We start from the raw sequence: 24,921 nt of genomic DNA, 5'->3' as shown, positions 1-24,921 counted from the left end.
GGGCTGCTAGCAGTCTGGACCAGGGGCTAGTTATCAGGGTGGGGTTGGGGCTCATTTAGTGCTCCAAAGTGCAGGTGCAGGACAGGGTCTATAAGACCGAGTTTCCCTGGGCAATTAGCCTCCTAAGAGCCAACTTGGTTTCATGGGCTACTGGGACTATGGGGCCAAGGGGTAGAGGAAGCAGGAGAAAACAGGAGGGATTACCTCTTACTGCTCACAGCACCATCCCGGACAAAATTCTCATTGTGTTTGTTGATAGCATAGTTGGTCAGGTGCATGCAGACATTGTCCTGTGGAGAGAGCGGCCCTGTGGTCTCAGACTGTCTGCATGCGGCCATCCTCTCCAGCCCTTCATTGCCTCGTTACTCCCCATTCCTCCCCAGGATCTCTCATCTGTCTTTCTCCACCAGAGAGAGGGTTAGCTCTTCTGGATGATCCTGGGCAAGAGGGCAAGCTGGACTCCTCCGAGTGCTGACCTTTTCTCAGTCACCACCCACCAAACGCTCACCTCCTAGCCAGATGCTGCAGCTCTCTCTGGCTTCATTCCTTGTTCTCTGGTGACAGTGACTAACCTCTCTACCTAGAGAGAGAGAGTGTTTCTCTCTCTCTTTTTTTTTTTTTTTTACAGATGGGGTCTTGCTACGTTGCCCAGGCTGGAGTGCAGTGGCTACTCACAGGCGCGATCCCACTACTGACCAGCATGGGAGTTTTGACCTGCTCTGTTCCCGACCTGGGCCGGTTCACCCCTCCTTAGGCAACCTGGTGGTCCCCCGCTCCCGGGAGATCACCATATTTATGTCAAACTTAGTGCAGACACCTGATTAGCATAGTGCACTACAGCCCAGATCTCCTGGACTCAAGCGATCCTCCAGCCTCAGCCTCCCGAGTAGCTGGGACTACAGGCATGTGCCACCACACCTGGCTCTACCATGTTTCTCTAGAGAACCTCAGTACTCATGGCAGTGGAAGGGAAGAGTGCTTCCCAGCCCCCTTACCAGGTTGTTATGGCTGGGCTCCACATAGGGCATGGTGGCAAAACGGGCCAGGCCCTCCTCATACATGAAGATCCGGAGAGGGTCACAGGATGTGATCAGGACGTAGATTCGCATATCAAACTTGAAGCCATCAATGAGGAAGGGCTGGGAGCATGCAAATCCATGAGGGAATAACAACACTTTTCAAGTGCCTACTATGTGCTTCATATACACAGCTCGTTGAATTTCCACAACAACCAAGTAAAATAGTAATTGTTATTACTCCCACTTAATAAATGATAAGAGGCTGGGTGCAGTGGCTCACACCTGTAATCTCAGCACTTTGGGAGGCCAAGGTGAGTGGATCACGAGGTCAGGAGTTCAAGACCAGCCTGGCCAAGATGGTGAAACCCCATCTCTACTAAAAATACAAAAATTAGCTGGGCATGGTGGTGGGGCACCTGCAATCCGAGCTACTCAGGAGACTGAGGCAGGAGAATCACTTGAACCTGGAAGGCTAAGGTTGCAGCGAGCCAAGATTGCACCACTGCACTCCAGCCTGGGCAACAGAGTGAGACTCCATCTCAAAAAAAATAAATAAAAATTAAAATAAATAAATAAATAAAATAAATGAGGAGACAGAAACACAGAAAGGGTAAGAAACTTGCCCCAGGTCACATATCTGGGAAGTGGAAAGCTGAGATTCAACCCCAGGCAGGCTGGTTCTGAACCCTGGCTGGATACTGCCTCCAGGAAAATGGGTCTAGTGGGAGGGGTAGAAGCTTAAAACCAGCCTCTACCCCTGGCTTTGGGAGAGAAGAGGCAGCCCAGTGCTGGGGGCTGGGGAAGGCTGATGGTCCTGAGGCATCCTTCACCTTGGAGATGTATTGCTGGCAGATCATATGCTCTCCTGGCTTGATCTCCCGGGGATTTCGGGTGATGAAGATGCCACGTCCCTGACAGCCACTGTCTGGCTTGCAGATATATGTGCGGGCTTTTCGCTGACGACCATAGGACTGGAAGTCCCCATAGCTATGTGCAGAGAGGGCCTGGTCAAAAGGTTTCTGTGTATCATGGCTGGCCCAGGGCCCCATGGAGCTCTTCCTGCTATCTAGTCCATGCTCTTCGTGGAGCCCTCAGTCTCAGACCCTCTTTTCTTTGGCCCGCTGAAACTTTTTTCCACTTCCATCCCTCTGAGACATTCCTAGGTCACAAGGCCAGAGTCTGGAGGGAACTCTGAGAGCGACCCTGTTCCTCCCCGTGGTATCTCAGTATGGGAAGCCACCCACTCACTCTGCGGGGAGGCACCAGGTGCGGGGGAAGATGTTGTACTCAGAGGGGTAGAGTTTGTGCATGCGGTTGAGGTTCCGAGCCAGCAGATCCTTGCGACAGATTTCTGTCATGCCAGGGAAGTGGTTGATTTTCTGAAACACAGCCAGTTAGTTATACTAGCCCCAGAGTAAGTGGCAGTTCCTAGAGGAGGGTTGGGAAGGTGAAGGGAGAAGTCACAGTGGAGGTAAGCACTGCACCAAGGACCCCAAGGCGAAAATAGGAAGATTCCCTAAGGCAGGTGAGCAACCCCTCTGTGGCCTCTACCTGACACACACGCCCACAGTGAGCTCAGCAAATGAGGGGCAGCAAGGAGGGATGTACCAGCCAAGACTGTGGGCCTTCCAGCCACCTTCCAACATCCCTCAGCCCACCAGGCCTAGTTCTAAACCAACAGCAGCTGCTCCATAGCACAAAGCAGACAATGAGACGAAAGCACTTCCCAAAAGACACAAATGAGAAAAGGAAGCTAAGAACCAGCCTCAAGGAATGTGGTGCCATGGTGCCATGACACCCAGAGAGGGTGTGGCATTGCCCTGGTGCCTGCCAGAAACCCCTGGCTGCTCTGTCCTGTTGGATGGGAGGCAGCATCTGAGATGCCACCAAGCAAAGAGCAAATAATGAGATAGGATGTGCCCACCAGACATTTCTTTCAGGTAATTCCAGAGACCCAAGAGGAGAATCCTTCCACTGAAAAAGAATACCCTGGGGGCGGTCCTTCCCGTCTGCACAGGGGGACAGTCACAAAGAGCAGGCTAAGTGCTCACTTTTTTTTTTTTTATTTTTTTGAGATGGAGTTTCATTCTTGTTGCCCAGGCTGGAGTGCAATGGCACGATCTCAGCTCACTGCAACCTCTGCCTCCTGGGTTCAAGCGATTCTCCTGTCTCAACATCCTGAGTAGCTGAGACTACAGGCATGTGCCACCATGCCCGGATAATTTTGTATTTTTAGTAGAGACGGGGTTTCTCCATGTTGGTCAGGCTGGTCTTGAACTCCCGACCTCAGGTGAACCGCCCACCTTGGCCTCCCAAACTGTTGTGATTACAGGTGTGAGCCACCATGCCCAGCCTGCTAAGTGCTCTCTTAGATACCCTCCCTAACACTGAGACTACTGGCTTTCCCAATCACTGGCTGCACTCACTGTATGAACTGAGTACTTCTGACCCTTGACGTCCTAACTAAGGGATATTTGCTGCTCAGGGCTGTTCTTGAGGATTTAATGCGGTAATAATATGAAAGCACTTAACACAGGGTCTGTTGCACAGACCCTGTATGCCCATCTAATTTTTGTATGGTCAGGTTGGGCGTGGTGGCTCACACCTGTAATCCCAGCACTTTGGGAGACTGAGGCGGGTGTATCACCTGAGGTCAGGAGTTTGAGACCAGCCTGATCAATATGGAGAAACCCTGTCTCTACTAAAAATACAAAAGTAGCTGGGTATGCTGGCACGTGTCTGTAATCCCAACTACTTAGGAGGCTGAGGCAGGAGAATTGCTTGAACCTGGATCCCGAGGTCTCCTAATGGATGTGGAATGCTAAGCTAAGTTGCTGAGAAGGCTGGATCATTCAACTGGCCCTGCTGGTAGCTCTGAAGCTGCCTTCCAGTATTCTCCCTAAGATGGGCTCCCCCAACCGGGAGAGGGCTAGTTACATATAGATGCCACCAAGCAAAGCGCAAATAATGGGACAGGATGTGCCCACCAGACACTTCCTTTGGGTAATTCCAGAGACCTAAGAGATCTTTCCATTGCAAAAGAAGACCCTGGTGGGGGGGGGGGGGTCTTTCCTGTCTGCACAGCGGGGGCAGCCACAAAGAGTAGCAGTCTTGGGTATCTGGGCAAGAAGATGGGAATAGTCATTCTGGGACGCTAGTCCTGTGGGCTCTTAGGCCAGGAGATTGGTACCTGAAACCTCTTCATTTCCATGACTCGGTCCAGCGAGACAGCGCAGTCTGTCCAGTACACAGTCCACTCTTCTTCCTCCCCTGCCTCCTTCAGGCCACACATGTGGGCTGCCCGACGCACTGCAGAGACAGGGAGATCAGTGGTGCCAGCAAGTACACCAGCAGCAAGCCCTGGAACTGTGGATCTGGGTCAGCTAAGGCACACACCTGACCCGAGGGCAGGCTGAAGATGGAGGTAGTTCTCACCTCGGCCCTGACTTCGGTGACCACATGGCAATTTCAAGTTCTTGGGGGCTGTCAGGGCCCTTCCAAAATATCTGGCAGAGAAAACTAGAGCCTGGTTCTTTTGTTTTTGGTTTGTTTTTGAGACACAGTCTCACTCTTGTTGCCCAGGCTAAAAGTGCAATGGCGTGGTCTCAGCTCAGTGCAACCTCTGCCTCCCAGGTTCTAGCAATTCTTGTAACTCAGCCTCCTGAGTGGCTGGGATTCCAAGCGGGCACCATCACGACTGGCTAATTTTTGTATCTTTAGTAGAGATGGGGTTTCACCGTGTTGGCCAGGCTGGATCTCGAACTCCTGACCTCAGAAGATTCACCCGCCTTGGCCTCCCAAAGTGCTAGGATGACAGGCGTGAGCCACCGCGCCCGGCTGCTCCCGTCAGTCTTCTTTCTCAATCAGAGCTGTTTATGGCTTGGAGAGCTGCCTATAGTAGGGGATCACACTGGCACTTCACACTCCACATTTGAGATGGCCCCTTACACAGATGACAGAGGGAATATTAGGGGAAGGACCTAGGTGGCCATTTTTTTCTTAATTGCTGAAGCCCCTTCAAACTGTCCTTGAAAAACCTGTTTTGGCTGGGTGTGGCGGCTCAGGCCTGTAATCCTAGCACTTTGGGAGGCCGAGGTGCGTGGATCACCTGAGGTCGGGAGTTCAAGACCAGCCTGGCCATCATGGTGAAACCCTATCTTAAAAAAAGGAAAGAAAAAAAAACTGTTTTAACCTTGTTTCATCTCTGGTAAATTAATCTGCCAAAGGGGATGGCATGGTAGCTCATGCCTGTTAGCCAACGGCATTGAGAGGCTGAAGCGGGAGGAACACTTGAGCCCAGGAGTTCAAGACCAGTGGAGGAAACATAGCAAGACTCTGTCTCTACAATAAAAATCTTAGAATTAGCTGGGCAGGCTGGGCGTGGTAGCTCATGCCTGTAATCCCAGCACTTCGGGAGGCCGAGGCAGGTGGATCACCTGAGGTCAGGAGTTCAAGACCAGCCTGGCCAACATGGTGAAACTCCGTATCTACTAAAAATATAGAATTAGCTGGATGTGGTGGCACTTGCCTGTTATCCCAGCTACTCAGGAGGTTGAGGCAGGAGAATTGCTTGAACCTGGGAGGTGAAGATTGCAGTGAGCCAAGATCACCTCATTACCCTCCAGCCTGGGCAACCAGAGTGAAACTTCATCTCAAGGAAAACGAAATAGGAATTAGCTGGGCATAGTGGTGCAGGCCTGTAGTCCCAGCTACTGGGAGGCTGAGGTAGGACGATGGTTTGAGCTCAGGAGTTCAAGGCTGCAGTAAGCTATGATCGCAATACTGCACTCCAGCCTGGATGACAAAGCAACACGCTGTCTCAGAAATACATGAATAAAATCTGGGAAGGGTGGGGCAGTGGTGGCTCTTGGATATTTTCTTTTTTTTTTTTTTTTTGAGACGGAGTTTCGCCCTTGTTACCCAGGCTGGAGTGCAATGGCGCGATCTTGGCTCACCGCAACCTCCGCCTCCTGGGCTCAGGGAATTCTCCTGCCTCAGCCTCCTGAGTAGCTGGGATTACAGGCACGTGCCACCATGCCCAGCTAATTTTTTGCACTTTTAGTAGAGACGGGGTTTCACCATGTTGACCAGGATGGTCTCGATCTCTCGACCTCGTGATCCACCGGCCTCGGCCTCCCAAAGTGCTGGGATTACAGGCTTGAGCCACCGCGCCCGGCTGACATTCTCTTTTCTTGTTTGCTAACTGTAGCGATACCCTCCCTAACACTGAGACTACCTGGAACAGCAATGTCTCAGCTGCCAGCATCTGAGGCAGAGGACACCTAGAAGTTCAGTGCAGGTTCTAGGCAAGGCTGCCAGGCTCCGGGGGCTAGAAGCCTGTTTGGGGGTCCATTCCAGAGGAAGAACAGCAGCCGCAGGTGCCCTCTTAGGCACCACAGTGTGAGCGACGGGCCAGGTGCTTACCGCTCTCATACTTGCAGTTGGTCAGGTTGATGGCCAGGGATCTGGAATGCAGGAATAGCATACATCAGGCAGGGTGGGAGGGAAGGACAGACACCCAACGAATTCACAACCCAGTTCCTTTTCTCTAGATGCCACTTGAAGTAAAGACCAGGATGATATCAACAGGCTGGGATTCCAAAATGAGTCAGCCTCAATGGTTCTGAATTTTGTTTTTGTTGTATCAAAGGGTTAATGACGCTCCAGCCTTTCCTGTCCTCTTTTATAGGCTAAAGGGAAGACCTTAGATCCCAGCTCCCCCAAATGCTGAAGGGAGGCCAGTGGGTGACTCCCTGGAGCTGGGCAGGGAGGGGATCCAGGGAATGGTTACCTGCGTTTCCGCCTTCTCTTCCTCCTCCCAGCTTCTAAGTTGCCTGTGTCAACTGGGGCTATGACTTTCTTTGGAATTTCTGTGGCTATAATGGGTGAGGGAACCCCATTTTTGAAGGCCTTATAGTCAGCTTTTAAGAGAGCTTGCTGTGAAGAGTTAGAGGGGATGGTAGCTTCCTCTTTCACACACTTCTCGCATTCCTTTTCCTCAACATAGTGTTCCTCTGATTCGGTGGTCCTCCAGGTACTCGGCTCCATCCTCTCAGATTCTGAAGGGGGTGGGGAATGAAGTGTATATCAGATCTCCCTCAGGCCCCGGAAGGTTATTCCACCAGAAGGACCTGCCTGCTGTTACAAGGGAATGTTGCTGTTCCTTCAGGACAAAACAGTCTCACTGTGGAATGGGATGTATCCAGGTAGGTGAGGTGCGTAGGGGTGGAAGATGCCAGTGATGTGGATTCCCTGATGATAAGCCCCAATCATCCAGGATCACACTGGGTCATACAACTGTCAGGAGCTGGACACAGGCCATGAACATAGCTCTTTTGTTCCTGATTGGGAAGGAGGATGGCTGGGAGCGCTGGGGGCAGCTTCACTTTAAAATACAGCTGAAGGCGGGGCGCAGTAGCTCACGCCTATAATCTCAGCACGTCGGGAGTCCGAGAAGGGTGAATCACTTGACGTCAGGAGTTCGAGACCAGCCTGACAAACATGGTGAAACTCCGTCTCTATTGAAAATACAAAAATTAGTCGGGCATGGTAGTAATGCTGCCTGTAGTCCCAGCTACTCTATTCGGGAGGCTGAGGCAGGAGAATCACTTGAACCTGGGAGATAGAGGTTGCAATGGGCCGAGAGCACACCACTGCACTCCAGCCTGGGTGACAGAGGGAGACTGTCTCAACAAATAAAATACAGATGAAGACCAAAGTCCCCCTAGGCTGGCCAGGACTCATTTTCCGCACGTGTACACACGGGCCAGGCACCGATGGCTTAGACCCTTTGGGCTGTGACGGCGGAGACGGCCCACCCGTGGTTCGGAGGAGAGCGGAGGGGCTGCTGGGTCCTCCCCTAGCTGCCTGGGGCTGGACTCAGCTGACCGCTCGTGTCTCCTCTTCTCCCGGCTCCAGTTCTCCCTGGGCGTTTCTGGGCGTCCGGAACCGCCTCCTCGTTTCACAGGACTGGCTGTCCCCACGAGCGCGAGTGGGAACCTGCTCCCCAGCAGGGGTTCACTCCTAGCTCCGAGATCCAGGCGGCCTCGGCGGCGGCAGGGGCAGCACCTACTTAAGCCGGCCCGCGGCTGCCGCCACCGCCGCCGTTGCCATGGACACGAGGGTGGCCCTCATTGGAGAAACGTTCTGGGGGCGGGGCCTTCCCGCAGACAAACCTGCTTGGAGGGGGCCAATAGTGTTTGCCCTTTGAGGCTGGCCGGCCTCGAGGCCAGATTCCTCCCGTGCATCAAGGGGCTTCCAGGCCTCCCGCTTCTAAGCCAGTTCTCACTGCACTCCCATCTTTTCCTAAACCCCGGGCCATGGAATTTGGTCAAGCATATGTTCAGAACAAATAGCTGTTTGCCTTTCCTCAATTCTTTTCTTTTCTTTTTTTTTTTTTTCTGAGACGGGGTCTTGCTGCGTCGCCCAGGCTGGAGTGCAGTGGAATGCGCTATCATAGCTCACTGAAGCCTGGACCTCCTGAGCTCAGCAATCCTCCTGCCTCAACCTCCCCAGTAGCTGTGACTACAGGGGTGCGCCACCACGCCGGGCTCAATTCCTTAGTAGTTCAAAGTTTAGCTAGCAGAGCCTATGCATTCAAAAATGACACCCATGGAAAGGCAACGTGCCTTTTTTTTTTTTTTTTTTTTTTTTTTTTTTTTTTTTTTTGAGACAAAGTCTTGCTTGGTCGCCAGGTTGTAATGCAGTGGCGCGATCTTGGCTGGCCAGGATGCAATCTCCACATCCCACATTCAAGCATTTCTCTGCCTCAGACTCCTGAGTAGCTGGGATTACAGGCACCTGCCACCACACCCAGCTAATTTTTGTATTTTTAGTAGAGACAGGGTTTCACCATCTTGGCCAGGCTGGTCTTGAACTCTTGACTTCATGATCCACCCGCCTCAACCTCTCAAAGTGTTGGGATTACAGGCGTGAGCCACCGTGCCCAGCCAGCCACATCCCTTTAAAGGCTTTCCCTCTGGTGGACTGAGAGGGCACCATTAACTAAGGAATAACAAAACCGCCTAATCACAGTGCCCCTTCCTGTCACTTGCTCTTCCTGACCTCCACCCAACTCAGCTCAACTTGTCATCCTAAGATTATACTGTGTGGCTAAATCTAGAGAACACTTAAACTTTTTCCATACTTTTAAAAAGACATGGGTGTTTTCTTTTATTTTCTTTTTTTGTGAGACAGGGTCTTGCTTTGTAGCCCAGGCTGGAGTGCAGTGGTGTGATCACAGCTCACTGCAACCTTACTTAGCCTCCCAGGCTCAAGCAATCCTCCCACTTCAGCCTCCCAAGTAGCTGAGGCTACAGGTGTGCACCACCATGCCTGCTTCATTTTTGTATTTTCTGTAGAGACAGGGTTTTGCCATGTTGGTCAGGCTAATCTTGAATTCCTGGCCTCAAGTGACCTGCCCACTCTGGCTTCCCAAAGTACTGGGATTACAGGCCTGAACCACTGTGCCTGGCCTAAAAAGGCATGGACGTTCTCTAATTCACAGACTTTGTTTTTGTTGTTGTTTATTTATCAAGAGAAACTATTTCTTTGCCCATATATTCATGTTTCATAGTTGAGGAACATAGGTTAGTGATAAACTTCTATGGAATTCAACCCAAAGAAACTGTTTACATTCCAAAATCACTTTGTACTCTGAAAGATACCAGGCTTCTTCATCATTTCCTCAAAATCTTTCATAGAATCAGCCAGGCTAGGTGGCTGGCCCTGGAGCCCCACCTGCTAGGAAGTCTGAGGTGGGAGGATCTCTTGAACATGGGAGTTAAGAGGCTGCAGCGATTATGCCACTGCACTCCAGTATGGGTGACAGAGAACTCGCATTAAAAAAACAAAAATATGCCGGGCGCGGTGGCTCAAGCCTGTAATCCCAGCACTTTGGGAGGCCGAGGCAGGTGGATCACAAGGTCAAGAGATCGAGACCATCCTGGTGAACATGGTGAAACCCCATCTCTCCTAAAAATAAAAATAAAAAAAAATTAGCTGGGCATGGTGGCGTGTGCCTGTAATCCCAGCTACTCAGGAGGCTGAGGCAGGAGAATTGCCTGAACCCAGGAGGCGGAGGTTGCGGTGAGCCGAGATCGCGCCATTGCGCTCCAGCCTGGGTAACAAGAGTGAAACTCCGTCTCACACACACACACACAAAAAAAACTTTCATGGAATCACAATTTCTCTAGAAATCTGCGTATGCCTTCTTTCTTGGTTCAGTCACAGCAAACGTATGGAGGGCTACAACCCTCTATACAGGGATACAGCAATATGAAACAAGAGATCATGCAACTGCGGTTTCATCAAAACAATGGAAGCCATAATAGTTATTGTCCTTCATAGGTATGCCAACCTCAACACCAGTGTCCTTCCTGGTTGATGGATAAATGGGCTGTCTGATTCACAGACTTCTTGACCTTTCCTCAGCATATGGCACTCTCATATGAATCTCTCCTGGCTAGGTGTGGTAGCCTACATCTGTAATCCCAGCACCTTGGGAAGCTGAGGCAGGATGATCACTGGAGGCCAGGAGTTTGAGCGGAGGCTGGGATACAGTGAGACTCCATTTCTTTTTAAAAAAAATAAAAAGGGAGGAAAAAAGAAATGTTCCTCCCTCCTCCTGGAAATGTTCTGGAGTCTCTTGACTTTCAGGACACTCACTCTATCAAAAATTTAGTGTTCTAGGGACTGTTCTAGGACCTGGACTATCGTTTCTTTCTTTTTTTAATTTTTATTTTTTTGATGGGAGTTTCGTTCTTGTTGCCCAGGATGGAGTGCAATGGCACATCTCGGCTCACCACAACCTCTGCCTCGCAGGTTCAAGCAATTCTCCTGCCTCAGCCTCCAGAGTAGCTGTGATTATAGGCATGCACCATCACGCCCAGCTAATTTTGTACTTTTAGTAGAGACGGGGTTTCTCCATGTTGGTCAGGCTGGTCTTGAGCTCCCAACCCCAGGTGATCCACCCACCTCTGCCTCCCAAAGCGCTGGGATTACAGGCGTGAACCACCGCGCCTGGCAGACCTGGACTATCATTTCTTGCCTAAATCGCCACCATTCAGCAACCTCTTAGTTGGATTCCCTGATTCTATTTTTCACTCTATCCATCCTCCCCATTACAGCATAATTATTCTTCCTAAAATGCAAAGCTGTTACTCCACATTAAGTATCTGTCAAGTTTTCCCATGAGAGCAAGTCTAAACCCTCTTGGTACATGAGATCCTGCAGAAGAGTTAAGTGAAGAGGAAAGGAGGCCCTGGGTCAGCACTTCCCACCATCCTGGAGCGCAAAGGGCCTCGACATGTTCTGTACTCGGTAGAAAAATCTGCACTACAAACCTTCACAAAGTATATGCATGGCTGAGAAATATCACCAGAAAGAAAGCCGTTTGACTTTCCCTCTTTTTTTTTTTTTTTTTTTTTTGAGACGGAGTTTCGCTCGTTACCCAGGCTGGAGCGCAATGGCGCGATCTCGGCTCACCGCAACCTCCGCCTCCTGGGTTCAGGCGATTCTCCTGCCTCAGCCTCCTGAGTAGCTGGGATTATAGGCACGCGCCACCATGCCCAGCTAATTTTTTGTATTTTTAGTAGAGACGGGTTTTCACCATGTTGACCAGCATGGTCTCGATCTCTTGACCTCGTGATCCACCCGCCTTGGCCTCCCAAAGTGCTGGGATTACAAGCTTGAGCCACCGCACCCGGCCGACTTTCCCTCTTTTTTATGGAGAAACATATATGGGTCAGGAAAGGCTTTCCTCTGAACATCAGTCCTAGAGAGAAACTCGGAAAATTCTGATACTTGGCTTGCCACTTTGGACACAAAATCCACTTTGCTGTAATGGTCATCTGAACTCCCTTCAGAGTGAGCACGCAAGCAAGCAAAATTAAGCGCAATACTGGAGCTTTTGCATGCAAAAGCTTGTAAAAAGCATTAAGCAAAAATGACCACATTTTGCCAGATATGAGGGTGGTCAACATTTTCTGAAAGGTTAAACTGCTCTTCTTATACAATGGGTTATGGATGCATAGTCTCCTTCATCCCAGGGAGACTCTGTAACATCCTTTGGGATGTAAAACCTCTCACGAAAACTTGATACTAAGGCTTTATACAAGCCTGGACATAGGGAGCCAACTACCTGAAGGCCTAAGCCAGGGTTGGCGCCCACATTTTGGGAGACAGAGATAACAAAACCCCTCCTGGGAAAGCCCATTCAGCCAGCAGCCAGCACCCACCTCTGTGAGCCCCCTTTCACCCTTACGCTGTGAGCAGGGATCTCATTCCTTCAGGATTTTTGAGGAAGGAGTGGTGGTGGTGATCATCTCTGTTGAAAGCTAGACCCAAGAATTTTTTTTTTTTTTTTTTTTTTTTAAGACAGAGTCTCACTCTGTCGCCCAAGGCGAGTAGTGGCGCAATCTGAGCTCACTGCAACCTCTGCCTCCTGGGTTCAAGCGATTCTTCTGCCTCAGCCTCCCAAGTAGCTGGGACTACAGGCACGTGCCACCACGCCTGGCTAATTTTTTGTATTTTTAGTAGAGACAGGGTTTCTCCTGACTTCATGATCTGCCTGCATAGGCAATTTTTTTTTTTTTTTTTTTTTTTTTTGAGACTGAGTTTTGCACTATTGCCCAGGCTGGAGTGCAGTAGTACGATCTTGGCTCACTGCAACCTCTGCCTCCTGGGCTCAAGAGCTTCTCGTGCCTCAGCCTCTGAGTAGACGGGATTACAAGCACCTGCCACAATGCCCGGCTAATATTTGTATTTTTAGTAGAGATAGGGTTTCACCATGTTGGCAGGCTGGTCTCAAACTCCTGATCTCAAGTGATCCACCTGCCTTGGCCTCCCAAGGTGCTAGGATTACAGGTGTGAGCCACTGCACCCAGCCAACCCAAGACTTTTTTTTACTTCTGCTAACAGTCAAGGGAGCTCAAAGGAAAATGGGATTTCACACACACACATACTAGAGTGTCTACTGACTGATTCCTCTGGAGCCAGGGTGGAAATTTCTAGAGTATTAGAGCAGAACAAAGCAATGAGATTAAAAAATTGCCCACATTGACTCAGATGCAAATGGAGGAATGACTTAGCTCTGGATTTTATGTCTGCATCAACAGGAGCTTAAAGTGCTTGGGAAAGACCCCAGGAGGGATAGATGAGGCTCAGGGAGGGCGAACTGTTGAGGATAGCACTACCCTCTATGGGAGCCACTGACTGGAGAGGAAGTCACAAGCGCATTGTCCCAGCTCAGCTTCTGGTATCTGTGCTGCAGTCCTGACTCCAGCTGTCTGACCTTGAACAAAGTACGAACTGTCAGTCTCTATCTCTTTTTTTAAATGGAGGTATTAAGAGGACTTGGGCCACGTGCAGTGGTTCATGTCTGTAATCTCAGCACTTTGGGAGGCCAAGGTGGGCGGCTAGGAGTTCAAGACCAGCCTAGGCAACATGGCAAGACCCTGTCTCTACCAAAAAATAGCCGAGTGTGGTGGTGCATGCCTGTGGGTCCAGCTACTAGGGAGGCTGAGATGGAAATACTGTTTGAGCCCAGGAGGCTCAGGCTGCAGTTAACTGTGTTCATATCACTGCACTCTAGCCTGGGTGACAGTGACCCTGTGTCAAAAACAAAACAAAACAAAAATACTGCAGCAAGACATGGTGGCACCCTAACACTCTGGGAGGCTGAGGTGGGAGGACTGCTTGAGGCCAGGAGTTTGACAGCAATCTGAGCAACATAGCAAGAACCTGTTGCTACAAAAAAATTTAAAATCAGCCAGATATGGCCAGGCGCGGTGGCTCACACCTTTAATCCCAGCACTTTGGGAGGCCGAGGTGGGTGGATCATGAGGTCAAGAGATGGAGACCATTCCGGTCAACATGGTGAAATCCCATCTCTACTAAAAATACAAAAATTAGCCGGGCATGGTGGCGCACGCCTGTAGTCCCAGCTACTTGGGAGGCTGAGGCAGGAGAATTGCTTGAACCCAGGAGGCAGAGGTTGCGGTGAGCTGAGATCGCGCCATTGCACTCCAGCCTGGGTAACAAGAGCGAAACTTCGTCTCAAAAAAAAAAAAAAAAAAAAAAAATCAGCCAGATATGATAGAACAAGCCTAACGTCCCAGCTACTCAGGGGGCTGAGGTGGGATGGGTCTTGAGCCCAAGAGTTCAGGTCTGCAGCGAGCTGATTGCACCACTGCACCCCAGCCTTACAAAGAAAAAAAGAAAGGAAAAACAGGAAGTGCACCTGGAAAGCTGTGAGGACACTGTTTTTCCATCAGATGATGTCAGTGAAGAGCATTCAACTCGGTGTGGGGGATAGTTGAAAGCTCGGGGTGGTCGGGAAAGTGAAGGAGTGGGGCATTTGGATGGAGCCAGGTTAAATGTAAAGAAGGGATGAAGAAATAAAATTAGCAGTGAGCAAAGGGGAATAACAGAGAGGCTGAGAGCAGAATGGCAGCTCAACGCTGCAGGCACATGCACTATCACCTTGCTAACATTTGATATCAAAGGAAGACAAAGTCCAAATATAAAGTCAGGAGTGTGTAACTCTCTCACACACTCCTTTTTTAATACCCATGGGGCATGACCAAGAATGGGGAGAGGTAGCAGATACATCCATGAGTCTTATTCAGTATAATTATTCCAGGGTTTCTCCCCTTTAAAGAGACCATTGTCGGCTTTCTTTATCCCTCTTAGGCTGAGATAGGTGAGAAGGCAGCCATGAAAATAAATGCTTAAATGACCATGATGGGCAGTGCTCTGGAAAGGGACTTATCAGGTAGAGAATGAACATGTCCAGGCTGGGTGTGGTGGCTTATTCCTGTAATCCCAGCACTTTGGGAGGCCAAGGCGGGTGGATCACCTGAGGTCAGGAGTTCGAGACCAGCCTAGCCAACATGGTGAAACCCTTTCTCTACTAAAAATACAAAACAATTAGCTGGGCCTGGTGGTGGGCACCTGTAGTCTCAGCTACTTGGGAGGCTAAGGCAGGAATCACTTGAACTCTGGAGGCGGAGGCTGCAGTAGGCTGAGATCGTGCCACTGTACTCCAGCCTAGGTGACAGAGCAAGACTGTCTCAAAAAAAAAAAAAAAAAAAAAAAGAAAGAAAAAGAAACAAAGAAAGAAAAGAAAAGAAAAACATCCAGGCTAGGTGCAGGGGCTCACTCCTGTTATCTCAGCACTTTGGGAGGCCAAGGTGGGAGGACTGTCTGAGCCCAAGAGTTCAAGACCAGCCTGGGCAACATGGTGAAACCTTGTCTCTATGAAAAAATACAAAATCACCTAGTCATTTAAAAAGAAAAGAAAAAAAATTCTGGGAGTCTGAGGTGGGGTGCAGATCACAAGGTCAGGTGTTCAAGATCAGCCTGGCCAACATGAAACCGCATCTCTACTAAAAATACAAAAATTAGCTTGGTGTGGTAGCATGCGCCTGTAATTCCAGCTACTTGGGAGGCTGAGGCAGGGGAATTGCTTGAACCCAGGAGGCACAGGTTGCAGTGAGCTGAGATCGTGCTACCGCACTCCAGCCTGGGTGATGGAGTGAGACTCTGTCTCAAAAGAAAATAAAAAAAGAACATAAATATATCCAGAAGTATTATTGCTCTTCCTGGGCCATCAGGGCCACCAGTGCAGCCTGGACCTCTTCTGCCTGGGCTGGGGGCAGCAGACAGTCCTGAATGAGGGCCACAGCCACTGCCTCTGTCAGGCTACTGAAGTCTTGGGAGGTTTTGACAGGGAGGTGCCCAGCTAGCTCACAGAGGGCAACATTGAAGGCCTCACCTTCCTTTATCCCAAAGCTGGACTTCCGGGCCCACAGAATGACTCGGACCCCTGTGAGAGCTGAGGAAGGTGAGGTCTTTCCTGGCGGAGCTCCCCGAGTCACAAACAAGTTATGTGCAATCTCATGGTTAGTGAGATAATCAGTGGCCCGACATACCCTGCTTATCAAGGCCTCCAAGTCAGGCCCTGGCCCCCGACAGTAAAAGAGGAAGCCGGGAGCGGGGAGGCCCTGGAGCAGATGCAAATGGCCTCCAGGGTCCAGGGGCGCACTTGGTGCATGCTCCACGGGCAGTCTGTGGGCCAGATAATAGCCATGCAGGTGGAGGTGGTTCACCGAAGCCAAGCCTCCCAGGCTGTTGAAGCCGACACGGAAGCCCGGGTGTAAGCTCAGCAGCACAGCCTCAACCCCCATCTTCAGTGCACCCGGCAGCAGGCGCTGGGGGAGGCCCCGGGCAGGCTCAGGCACCAGCAGCACGTGGCCCCACTCCAGGGGGCTGACATTGATCACCACGAGGATGTCTTCTTGTTGGAGCATCCCTGGGAGATCAGGCTCCCGGCGCAAACAAAAGAGGACTTCTCCAGGCTGGATCTTATTGAAGTTGAATTGCTCAGGGTCAAATGCCTGCCTCACACTCATGATGGTCTGCGGGCGCCTCCTCTGCGCACCACGCTCCACATTCAGCTGAGCCACAAAACCCACAGCACCAGGGAGGATTTGGGTCTGTAGATCCCGCAGGCGGTAGCGAAACAGCCCCAGCTCCACCCGCTGCCTCCAGGCGGAGCAGAGTGCAGCATCGAAGGGAGACTGAGGCAGAGTATGCAGGGTGCCAGGTGCATTCTTTGGCCACTGAACCCCTTCTGCCGTGAGATCCTTCTGCCCATAAACAAAATCAGGAATGGCTTGCCTTTCCCAGTCCTCCTTGCTTGGAGGTAGCAAATAGGAAGTTTCATTTGAATCATGTGGAAGAGCCATAGAGCTGACCTGAAATAATCATAAAAGGTGAAAAATACATGATGGTAACCCACTTCTAGAGATTTTAACTTTATTTTATTTATTTATTTATTTATTTGAGATGGAATTTCACTGTTGCACAGGCTGGAGTGCAGTGGCAGTGATTTCCGCTCAACCTCTGCCTCCTGGGTTCAAGTTCCCACCTCAGACTCCCTGGCAGCTGGGATTACAGGTGCACACCACCACACCCAGCTAATTTTTTAATTTTTAGTAGAGACAGGAGTTCACCACGTTGGCCAGGATGGTCTGTTGACCTCATGATCCACCCACCTTGGCCTCCCAAAGTGCTGGGATTACAGGGGTGAGCCACTGCACCCGGCTGAGTAAACTTTCTTAATGGAGAAAAAAGATAAAACATAACCCTTTGTTATAATGCCTAAGGAAAGACTGTAATTTATGTTTTGCTTTTTTTTTTTGAGACTTCGCTCTTGCTGCCCAGTTTGGAGTATAACGGTGTGATGTTGACTCACTGCAACCTCCATCACCCAAGTTCAAGCAGTTCTCCTGCCTCAGCCTCCCGAGTAGTTGGGATTATAGGCATGTGCCACCACGACAGGCTAATTTTTTGTATTTTTAGTACAGACACGGTTTTCTCATGTTGGCCAGGCTGGTCTCCAGCTCCTCACCTCAGGTGATCTGCTTGCCTTCGCCTCCCAAAGAGCTGGGATTAGAGGCGTAAGCCACCCCGCCCAGCGTCCTTCGTTTTCATACATAGATGGATCTTGACTTTTTTTTTTTTTTTTTTTTTTTTTGAGATGGAGTCTTGTTCTCTTGCCAGGCTGGAGTGCAGTGGCGCAATTTTTGCTCACTGCAACCTCTACCTCCCGGGTTCTTGCAATTCTCCTGCCTCAGCCTCCTGAGTAGCTGGGCCTACAGGCGCGTGCTACCATGCCTGGCTAATTTTTGGTATTTTAGTAGAGACGGTCTTTCACTGTGTTGCCCAGGCTGTCTCGAACTCCTGAGCTCAGGCAATCCGACCACCTCAGCCTCCCAAAGCGCTGGGATTATAGGCATGAGCTACTGCACCCCGCCAGATCTTGACTTTTTAACCAATCTTCAACTGTTGTTTATATAGGTTATAGCTAGTTTCATTCTATTATACGCAATATGGCAATAAACATCCTACACACTCATATACTCACCCTTGAACACACCATGTTTTCATTTTCCTTTAAAATAAAATCCTAGTAAACCACTGGGTCAGAGTAGGTCCACGGCTCAGGTTTTTGTTTTGTTTTTGGTACAGACAGGGCCTCACTACGCTGTTCAGGTGGTCTCAAACTCCCATGGTTCAGGTTTTGGAAATAGATCATCAAACTGCCCTCCAGAAAACCATACCTGAGTTCCAGTGTAGGAGAGTGGTCAGGGTTTCAAAGATAACCACTTTTGTGGGAAAAGCTTTTCCATGTTCTATAGTGATTCCAACTGGTCATGCATGGAAACATTTGGGTGAGGATGGCACCAATGTGTGTGTCAGTGCCCAGGGCCAACCCTTCAAGGGGGAAATTAGTGGCTCCCTTCATCTTCCACTGGCCTCCTGGAGCCTGGGCCCAGCAGTGTCAGGGAGAGGGGCCTGCTACTGGCCCAGACAGGATGTCGAAAGGAGCGTTACGTGAAGAGAGTCACTTCAGTCCAAGCTTGGGTTCCGTCAGCTCTGCTTGGTTTTATCACTGTATCAAGAGTTGATCAGGTACAAGAGGGACAATATGCTAACCAGATTCACCAAAGACCGCCAGATGATTCAGACCGCCTATTTTAACAATTTACAATGAGAAATGTGCCAAATGGCAAAAAGGTTCTTGCTGGCTGGTCAGTGGACAAAACCTATCAGGAAGCAAAATGAAAACCAGAAGGTTGTTCCCTGAAGGGTTAAGAGCCCAGTGATGTGGCTGAGGTATCTAGATCACAGATAGTCACCAGGCACTAAGCTGATTCCCCTGTCTTCACTATAAAGAGATATTTACTATAATGTAGTGCAGGTATTCGCCTTGGCTTGTAAGAGACAAACAAGGTCCCTGTTCCTAAGGAAGTGTAGTACAGGAGACATGACAGCTTCCTGCTTTTTGCCTAAGCTTTTACTGACAGAAGACCAACTCTTTCTTGGACTGAAATAGCCTGCTATTAACAGAAAAATGATCATGTTGGGATGGCTCTACAACCTAGTTATCTTCTTCTTCTTTTTTTTTTTTTTTTTGAGACAGAGTCACTCTGTTGCCCAGGCTGGAGTGCAGGGGCACAATCTCAGCTCACTGCAACCTCTGCCTCCTAGATTCAAGGGATCCTTGTGCCTCAGCCTGCAGGGTAGCTGGAATTACAGTTGTGTGCCACCACGCCTGGGTAATTTTTGCATTTTTAGTAGAGACAGCGTCTTGCCACGTTGGTCACGGTGGTCTCCAACTCCTGGACTCGAGTGATCCACCCGCCTCGGCCTCCCAAAGTGCTAAGATTACAGGCATGGGCCACCGCACCCGGCCTTGAATATTTCTACAATGATGGAATGCATGTGTTAATACAATGGGTCTTACTAGACACATGCTGCCAAGGAGAAGCACTGGGTATTCTTCAAGTGCAAAGTAGATTCCTAGCCAGTCTACAGAGTCAGGAAAGGCTTCTCTGAGAATAAGATGGAAGAGGGACTCAGAGCCCATAATGGCTGAAACACAGAGAGCCAATAGGAGGAAGTTCTGTTACAGAGGGCCAGGATTTGGGTTTTTAACCATTTAATGGTTATAAGCTGAGAATGACACACTCAGATTTAGATTTTACAAAGATGAGCAACTATAACGGATTGAAAGGATCAAGAGTTAATCCCAGCCTGACCAACACAACCTCCACTTCCACGTCCCAGCAGCTTGGCGTCCTTACCTTTTGCAGTAGAATACGTTCATTCATTCATTATGCATTTGATAATATTTACTGAGAACCTAATATATGCCAACCATTGTCCTAGAGGTTAAGAGGGGACAAGAGCAAATGGGTCAGCTTTGGTCTCTACAGCCTAGAGCACACAGTCTAGGGGTGAGATAGGGTCAAAGGATGGCACGTCAGCTGGAATGATGAGAACAGCAGTGGAGAGCCTTTTGGAGCCGGGCGTGGTGGCTCACGCCTGTAATCCCAGCACTTTGTGAGGCCGAGGCAGGCAGATCACGAGGTCAAGATATGGAGACCACCCTGGCCAACATGGTGAAACCCTGTCTCTACTAAAACACAAAAATTAGCTGGGCATGGTGGCGCGCGCCTATAGTCCCAGCTACTTGGGAGGCTGAGGCAGGAGAATTGCTTGAACCCAGAAGGCAGAGGTTGCAGTGAGCCGAGATCCCGCCAGCCTGGCGCCTGCCGACAGAGCGACACTCTGTCTCAAAAAAAAAAAAAAAAGAAAAGAAAAAGAAGAAGAAAAGTGCCTTGGACTGGACCGGTCATCTTCTAAACGCCAGAGCCCGGACACATCACTAATACCCTCTGGACTTAGGCATTTCCACCGTGTAAAATGGGTACCTACCTTGCAGTCAAAGAAAACTATGCACAGTGCTTGACATCCAGTGAGTCCTCAGTAAATAGCCTCAGAAGGAAGCAAGGTTAGGGTTACTTCTGGAAGAGGCGACTTGGGGGCTGCGACAGGTGCCGCGATTGCCTGATAAGGTCTAGAAAAGTCCTTGCTGGGCAGAGGGGCAGCCGAAGACCCCGGCCACTCAGCAAGTGTCCAGGTTTCCTGGTCAGCTCCAGTGACTTCTCAGATGCCCCTACGGGACTCCACCCAGGGCTGACGCCGCCACCACCTACCGCAGCCGAGGGGAAAGCACCGCGCGACTCTCCAGGAAGCCGCTACAGGGACCACTGCCAGGAAGCGACGCCCGCGACGCATGCGCAGCCAGCACGCATGCGCGCGGAGTGGCTCGCCCCGCCCACTCCGGAGGCGGGGCCGTGAGGCCTGGGCTCCGCCCCGGAGCATCAGGCCCCGCCCCTGGGCCCGCCTCCAGCTCTCCTGGGACCGCCCGGAGCCGGGAGCTCGCCTGCCTAACCCGGCTAGTAGCGCCTGGGCGCGTTTAGGAGGGGGCGGGCCCGGGGGTGGTGGCCCCTGGAGCGGTTGCCGCGGGGACCGGGCTGAGACGCTGCCCAAAGGCGGAAGTGAGAAAGTTGTCGGCGTCTCGAGGCGAGTTGGCGGAGCGGTGCGCGCGGCGCGGCGATGGGGGGCTCTGGCAGTCGCCTGTCCAAGGAGCTGCTGGCCGAGTACCAGGTGCGCGGGGCGCCGGGCCCTAGGGAGCTCGCGTGCCGGCCTTTTCCCGGGCGGGGTCCGGGAGCGGCGGCGGGGCGATCACGGCCTCCCGGCGACCCGCTAACCCCCGCTCTGGCTTTGCTTTCCAGGACTTGACGTTCCTGACGAAGCAGGAGATCCTCCTGTAAGTGCTGCCTTGAACCTGCCTCTGACCGCGGGCTCCTCTGGAGGCGGCCTCTGGGGGCGCTGCCCCAAGGGAGGGGCGGGGGCCGGCCTGAGGTCCGCTGAGGAGCTGGGGCTGGAGGCCGGGAGACCCTGCCGGGGCTACGCTCTCCTCCTGGCACGCCCTCCCCGCCCTCGCCGGGGGCCCTGCGTGGCACCGCGGGGCGTGGCACCGAGAAAAGTTAGGCGCTCTTTGACCCTGAGCTAACTAGCTTCAGCACTGCCGAACTTCCTGCTCCAGTCCGGCAGGGGCCGGCCTTGCGCAGTGGCTAAGCCACGGAAGCCTTGGGGAGCCTGGCTCCTTCTCCCAACTTGACCTGAACAATACAGTAACCGTTAACGCTTTCTGAGCCCTCGCTATGTGCCAGGGACTGTGCTAAATGGTTGCCTTCATGACCTAATTTAATCTTTAGGAAACAGGTTCAGAGAGGTTTGCTAACTGCCCAAGATAACACTCTGAGCTAAAGTAGATTTGAACTTGACCTGGAAGCCCTTTTGCCAGATACATGCAGGGTGGGCACTTGAGTGAGGAGATGCCTGGGCCTCTGCGCAAAGATGATCTCATGGGAAGGAGATGGAGGCCGAGGAGGAGGACAGTCCAGGGTGGCTGCTAAAAAGAAGGCTTTGAGGGCAAGAGATCCCTGGAGTGGAGGTGATGAGATTTTTGGTTTTGCTCTTTTCTCCCTGTTTTTGTTAATTAATTTATTTATCAAGACAAAGTCTCTGTGGCCCAGGCTGGAGTGCTGTGGCACGATCTCAGCTGGCTGCAGCCTCTACCTCCTAGGTTCAAGTGATTCTCCTGCCTCAGCCTCCTGAGTAGCTGGGATTACAGGCACCTGCCACCACGCCTGGCAAATTTTTGTATTTTAGTAGAGATGGGGTTTTACCATTTTGCTCAGGCTGGTCTCAAACTCCTGACCGCAAATGCTTTGCCCACCTTGGCCTTCCAAAGTGCTGGGGTTACAGGCGTGAGCCACAGCACTTGGCCAGTTCTTTAGGGCCAACTTCTGGCTCCATCCCCAACCTCTTTATCCCTCGGGGATCTCGAGAATCAGTGTCCAGCACATAGTAGATGCTCAGTGAATACTCACTGTAAGACTAGACTCCTAGGCTGTACAGCCTTGTGACATGTCCTTTTGCTTACTGTTGCCTGATGACTGGGAAGTTCTATGTATGTGGTTTCAACTCCTCACCTAGTTGATAATGAGAAGCAGGCAAGGAGTGGGAATGAACACACAGGGACGCCCATTGCTGAGGGGGCCAACAGTTCCCCTCTCTCTGCCAGAGCCCACAGGCGGTTTTGTGAGCTGCTTCCCCAGGAGCAGCAGAGCATGGAGGCGTCACTTCGGGCACAAGTGTCCTTCGAGCAGATCCTCAGCCTTCCAGAGCTTAAGGTGCCAGTGCTCCCCTCCTTTGACTCCTCCCGCACCACTCCCTCCCTGCTAGACCCCCCTAACTCCATCTGCCGCTAGCTTTGAGATCATGGGGTCACTGGTCCCCATTCTGGTCATTTTTCTGCTTAGTCCTAATTTTCTGGGGGCAAGGACTTTACCAAAATCACCTGGCAGAATTCTCTAGAATGGTGCTTTTCAAATGGGGATTCTAGGACATATTCTTGGAAGTTCAAAGAAGTTTTGTTCTTTAACATATTAAGGTTTGAGGAACCCTGTTCTAGAGGCTGATTGCAAATCCATAGGACTGCTGTGAGATTTCTGTGCAAAGGGCCTGGGCCAGGGCCTATAACACAATAGCTGTTCAGTTACCCATTTGTGTTTTAAAATAACCAGCCCATCTCGTTCCCTTTGCTTAAGATGCCTTCTTCTTCCCTCTCTGCTCACACTTATGTTGTACATGACCTGCCTTTGGGTTAAACACTTGACTCCCAGGAAGCCGTCTCAGTCCCTTCCCCAGCTGGCTCACTTTGCCCTCCTGTGCCCCCGCTGCCCTGCATGTTGGCCCCAAAGCACTGATCATTCACCCTCGAGAGCCTGAGCTCCCTGGTGCTGATCCTATGACCTGCTCACTCACGTTTCTGATAGGGTGTGATGAGTGTGTGACCTGGGCCACGTCCTGTGTCGTTTGTTCTCCTAGGCCAACCCCTTCAAGGAGCGAATCTGCAGAGTCTTCTCCACGTCCCCAACCAGAGACAGCCTTAGCTTTGAGGACTTCCTGGACCTCCTCAGTGTGTTCAGTGACACAGCCACGCCGGACATCAAGTCCCATTATGCCTTCCGAATCTTCGGTGAGAACCAGGGGCAGTCCTGTGGGACACCACCCCTTCCCACGTGGGCTTTGGGGTGGCCCTACTTGGGAAATGGGCACCGTGTGTGGAACATCAGAGCCCCTCCCAACTGTGTCTTTTGGCTTCCTGTGTCTGCTCTCTAGACTTTGATGATGATGGAACCTTGAACAGAGAAGACCTGAGCCAGCTGGTAAACTGCCTCACAGGAGAGAGCGAGGACACACGGCTCAGTGCGTCCGAGATGAAGCAGCTCATTGACAACGTGAGCAGCTGGGCCTGGGAGTGGGAGGGAAGGGTAGCTAGCTTTGGCCTGAAACTCTCCCTTCCCCAGATCCTGGAGGAGTCTGACATTGACAGGGATGGAACCATCAACCTCTCTGAGTTCCAGCACGTCATCTCCCGTTCCCCAGACTTTGCCAGGTATGACAGTGGTCCCCCTGCCTTCTGGGTACCTGCAGGTCCCATCTGCTGCCTCTGGGCCTAGGACATTGCTACAGGAGGTGGTGCCAGGGGTGAGAGAAAGCCCTGGTCCCCACACACATGGCCGGCTAAGCTGGCAGTCTCACCCCGGGCAGGGGTGGCCCTCCTTGTCAAGGCCTCTCCCCTTCCCACTGCCATCGTCATTGCTCTGTTTGTACTACTTAGTAATACAGGTTTAGAAGCTCTGACCCCGTGTGTGGGTTCAGAAGCTTCCTCTGGAAGTCTAGGGGAATTCTTCCAGAGGGGACTGACTCACACAGACACAGCTCGTTTCAAAGAAGGGGCTAAAGGGAGAAGGGGCGAGTTTGGGTTTCGTCCCTCCCCTCCTCTTCCAGCAGAAAACTCACCCCACTTGTCTCTTGTTCAGCTCCTTTAAGATTGTCCTGTGACAGCAGCCCCGGTGTGTGTCCTGGTATCCTGTCCAAGAACCTTTCTGCTGCTGAGCTGTGGCTAAGGGCAAGCCTGTGTTGCCAGGGCAGGCCAGGCGGGCCCAGCCTGGAGCTGGCACTGTGCAGCCTCACCCGGTCAAGGGTGGCCTCCTTGTCAGGGCCTCTCCTCTGCCATTGCCCTGTTTGTCTGTACTCATCAGTAATAAAGGTTTAGAAGCTTGACCCTGTGTGTGAGCCAAGTTACACTGGTGTGAGGAAAGACTGGACTTTTTCCCTTTTTTTTTGAGATGGAGTCTTGCTCTGTCGTCCAGGCTGGGGTGCAGTAGCGTGATCTCGGCTCCCTGCAACCTCTGCCTCCCGGATTCAAGCGATTCTCCTGCCTCAGCCTCCGAGTAGCTGGGACTATAGGCACACGCCACTATGTTGGCCAAGATGGTCTCGATCTCTTGACCTTGTGACTCACCCACCTCAGCCTCCCAAAGTGCTGGGATTACAGGCATGAGCCACTGCGCCCAGCCTGGACTTCTCTTCTAGGAGCCATACCTCATCAGGAATGAGCAGCGTATGG

The 24,921-nt window shown here is 51.3% G+C and overlaps 2 protein-coding genes across 10 annotated transcripts in view; one reads left to right on the top strand and one right to left on the bottom strand.

Annotated features, from left to right (window-relative positions):
- Positions 1–20,648, bottom strand: part of TTLL13 (tubulin tyrosine ligase like 13) — a 30,950-nt gene extending 10,302 nt beyond the window's left edge. For 6 of the 9 annotated variants that reach the window (XM_074400018.1, XM_074400021.1, XM_074400020.1 and 3 more), the window contains exons 1-9: positions 20,307–20,648; positions 15,796–16,777; positions 6,811–7,078; positions 6,444–6,484; positions 4,210–4,328; positions 2,268–2,398; positions 1,850–2,006; positions 996–1,139; positions 205–290 (exon numbers count right to left, since the gene is read on the bottom strand). In XM_074400018.1, the coding sequence (XP_074256119.1) occupies positions 205–290; positions 996–1,139; positions 1,850–2,006; positions 2,268–2,398; positions 4,210–4,328; positions 6,444–6,484; positions 6,811–7,078; positions 15,796–16,768 (1,919 nt within the window). In that variant the 5' untranslated portion in view covers positions 16,769–16,777; positions 20,307–20,648. The remainder of the gene's footprint in view (positions 1–204; positions 291–995; positions 1,140–1,849; positions 2,007–2,267; positions 2,399–4,209; positions 4,329–6,443; positions 6,485–6,810; positions 7,079–15,795; positions 16,778–20,306) is intronic. The other 3 variants (XM_074400019.1, XM_010349632.3, XM_074400022.1) reach the window with 3 other exon arrangements.
- Positions 20,649–20,788: 140 nt separating this feature from the next.
- CIB1 (calcium and integrin binding 1) lies at positions 20,789–24,575 on the top strand. The gene is made up of 7 exons (XM_003921609.3): positions 20,789–21,041; positions 21,170–21,204; positions 22,528–22,636; positions 23,334–23,484; positions 23,628–23,746; positions 23,816–23,904; positions 24,332–24,575. Exons 1-7 carry the CDS (start codon positions 20,991–20,993, stop codon positions 24,351–24,353), a joined length of 576 nt encoding a protein of 191 aa, XP_003921658.1. The 5' UTR covers positions 20,789–20,990; the 3' UTR covers positions 24,354–24,575.
- The last annotated feature ends 346 nt before the right edge of the window (positions 24,576–24,921 follow it).

The sequence above is a fragment of the Saimiri boliviensis genome, chromosome 5, assembly GCF_048565385.1.
Source record: "Saimiri boliviensis isolate mSaiBol1 chromosome 5, mSaiBol1.pri, whole genome shotgun sequence".
Lineage (NCBI taxonomy): Eukaryota > Metazoa > Chordata > Mammalia > Primates > Cebidae > Saimiri > Saimiri boliviensis.
This window is presented reverse-complemented; position numbering and strand designations above follow the sequence as displayed.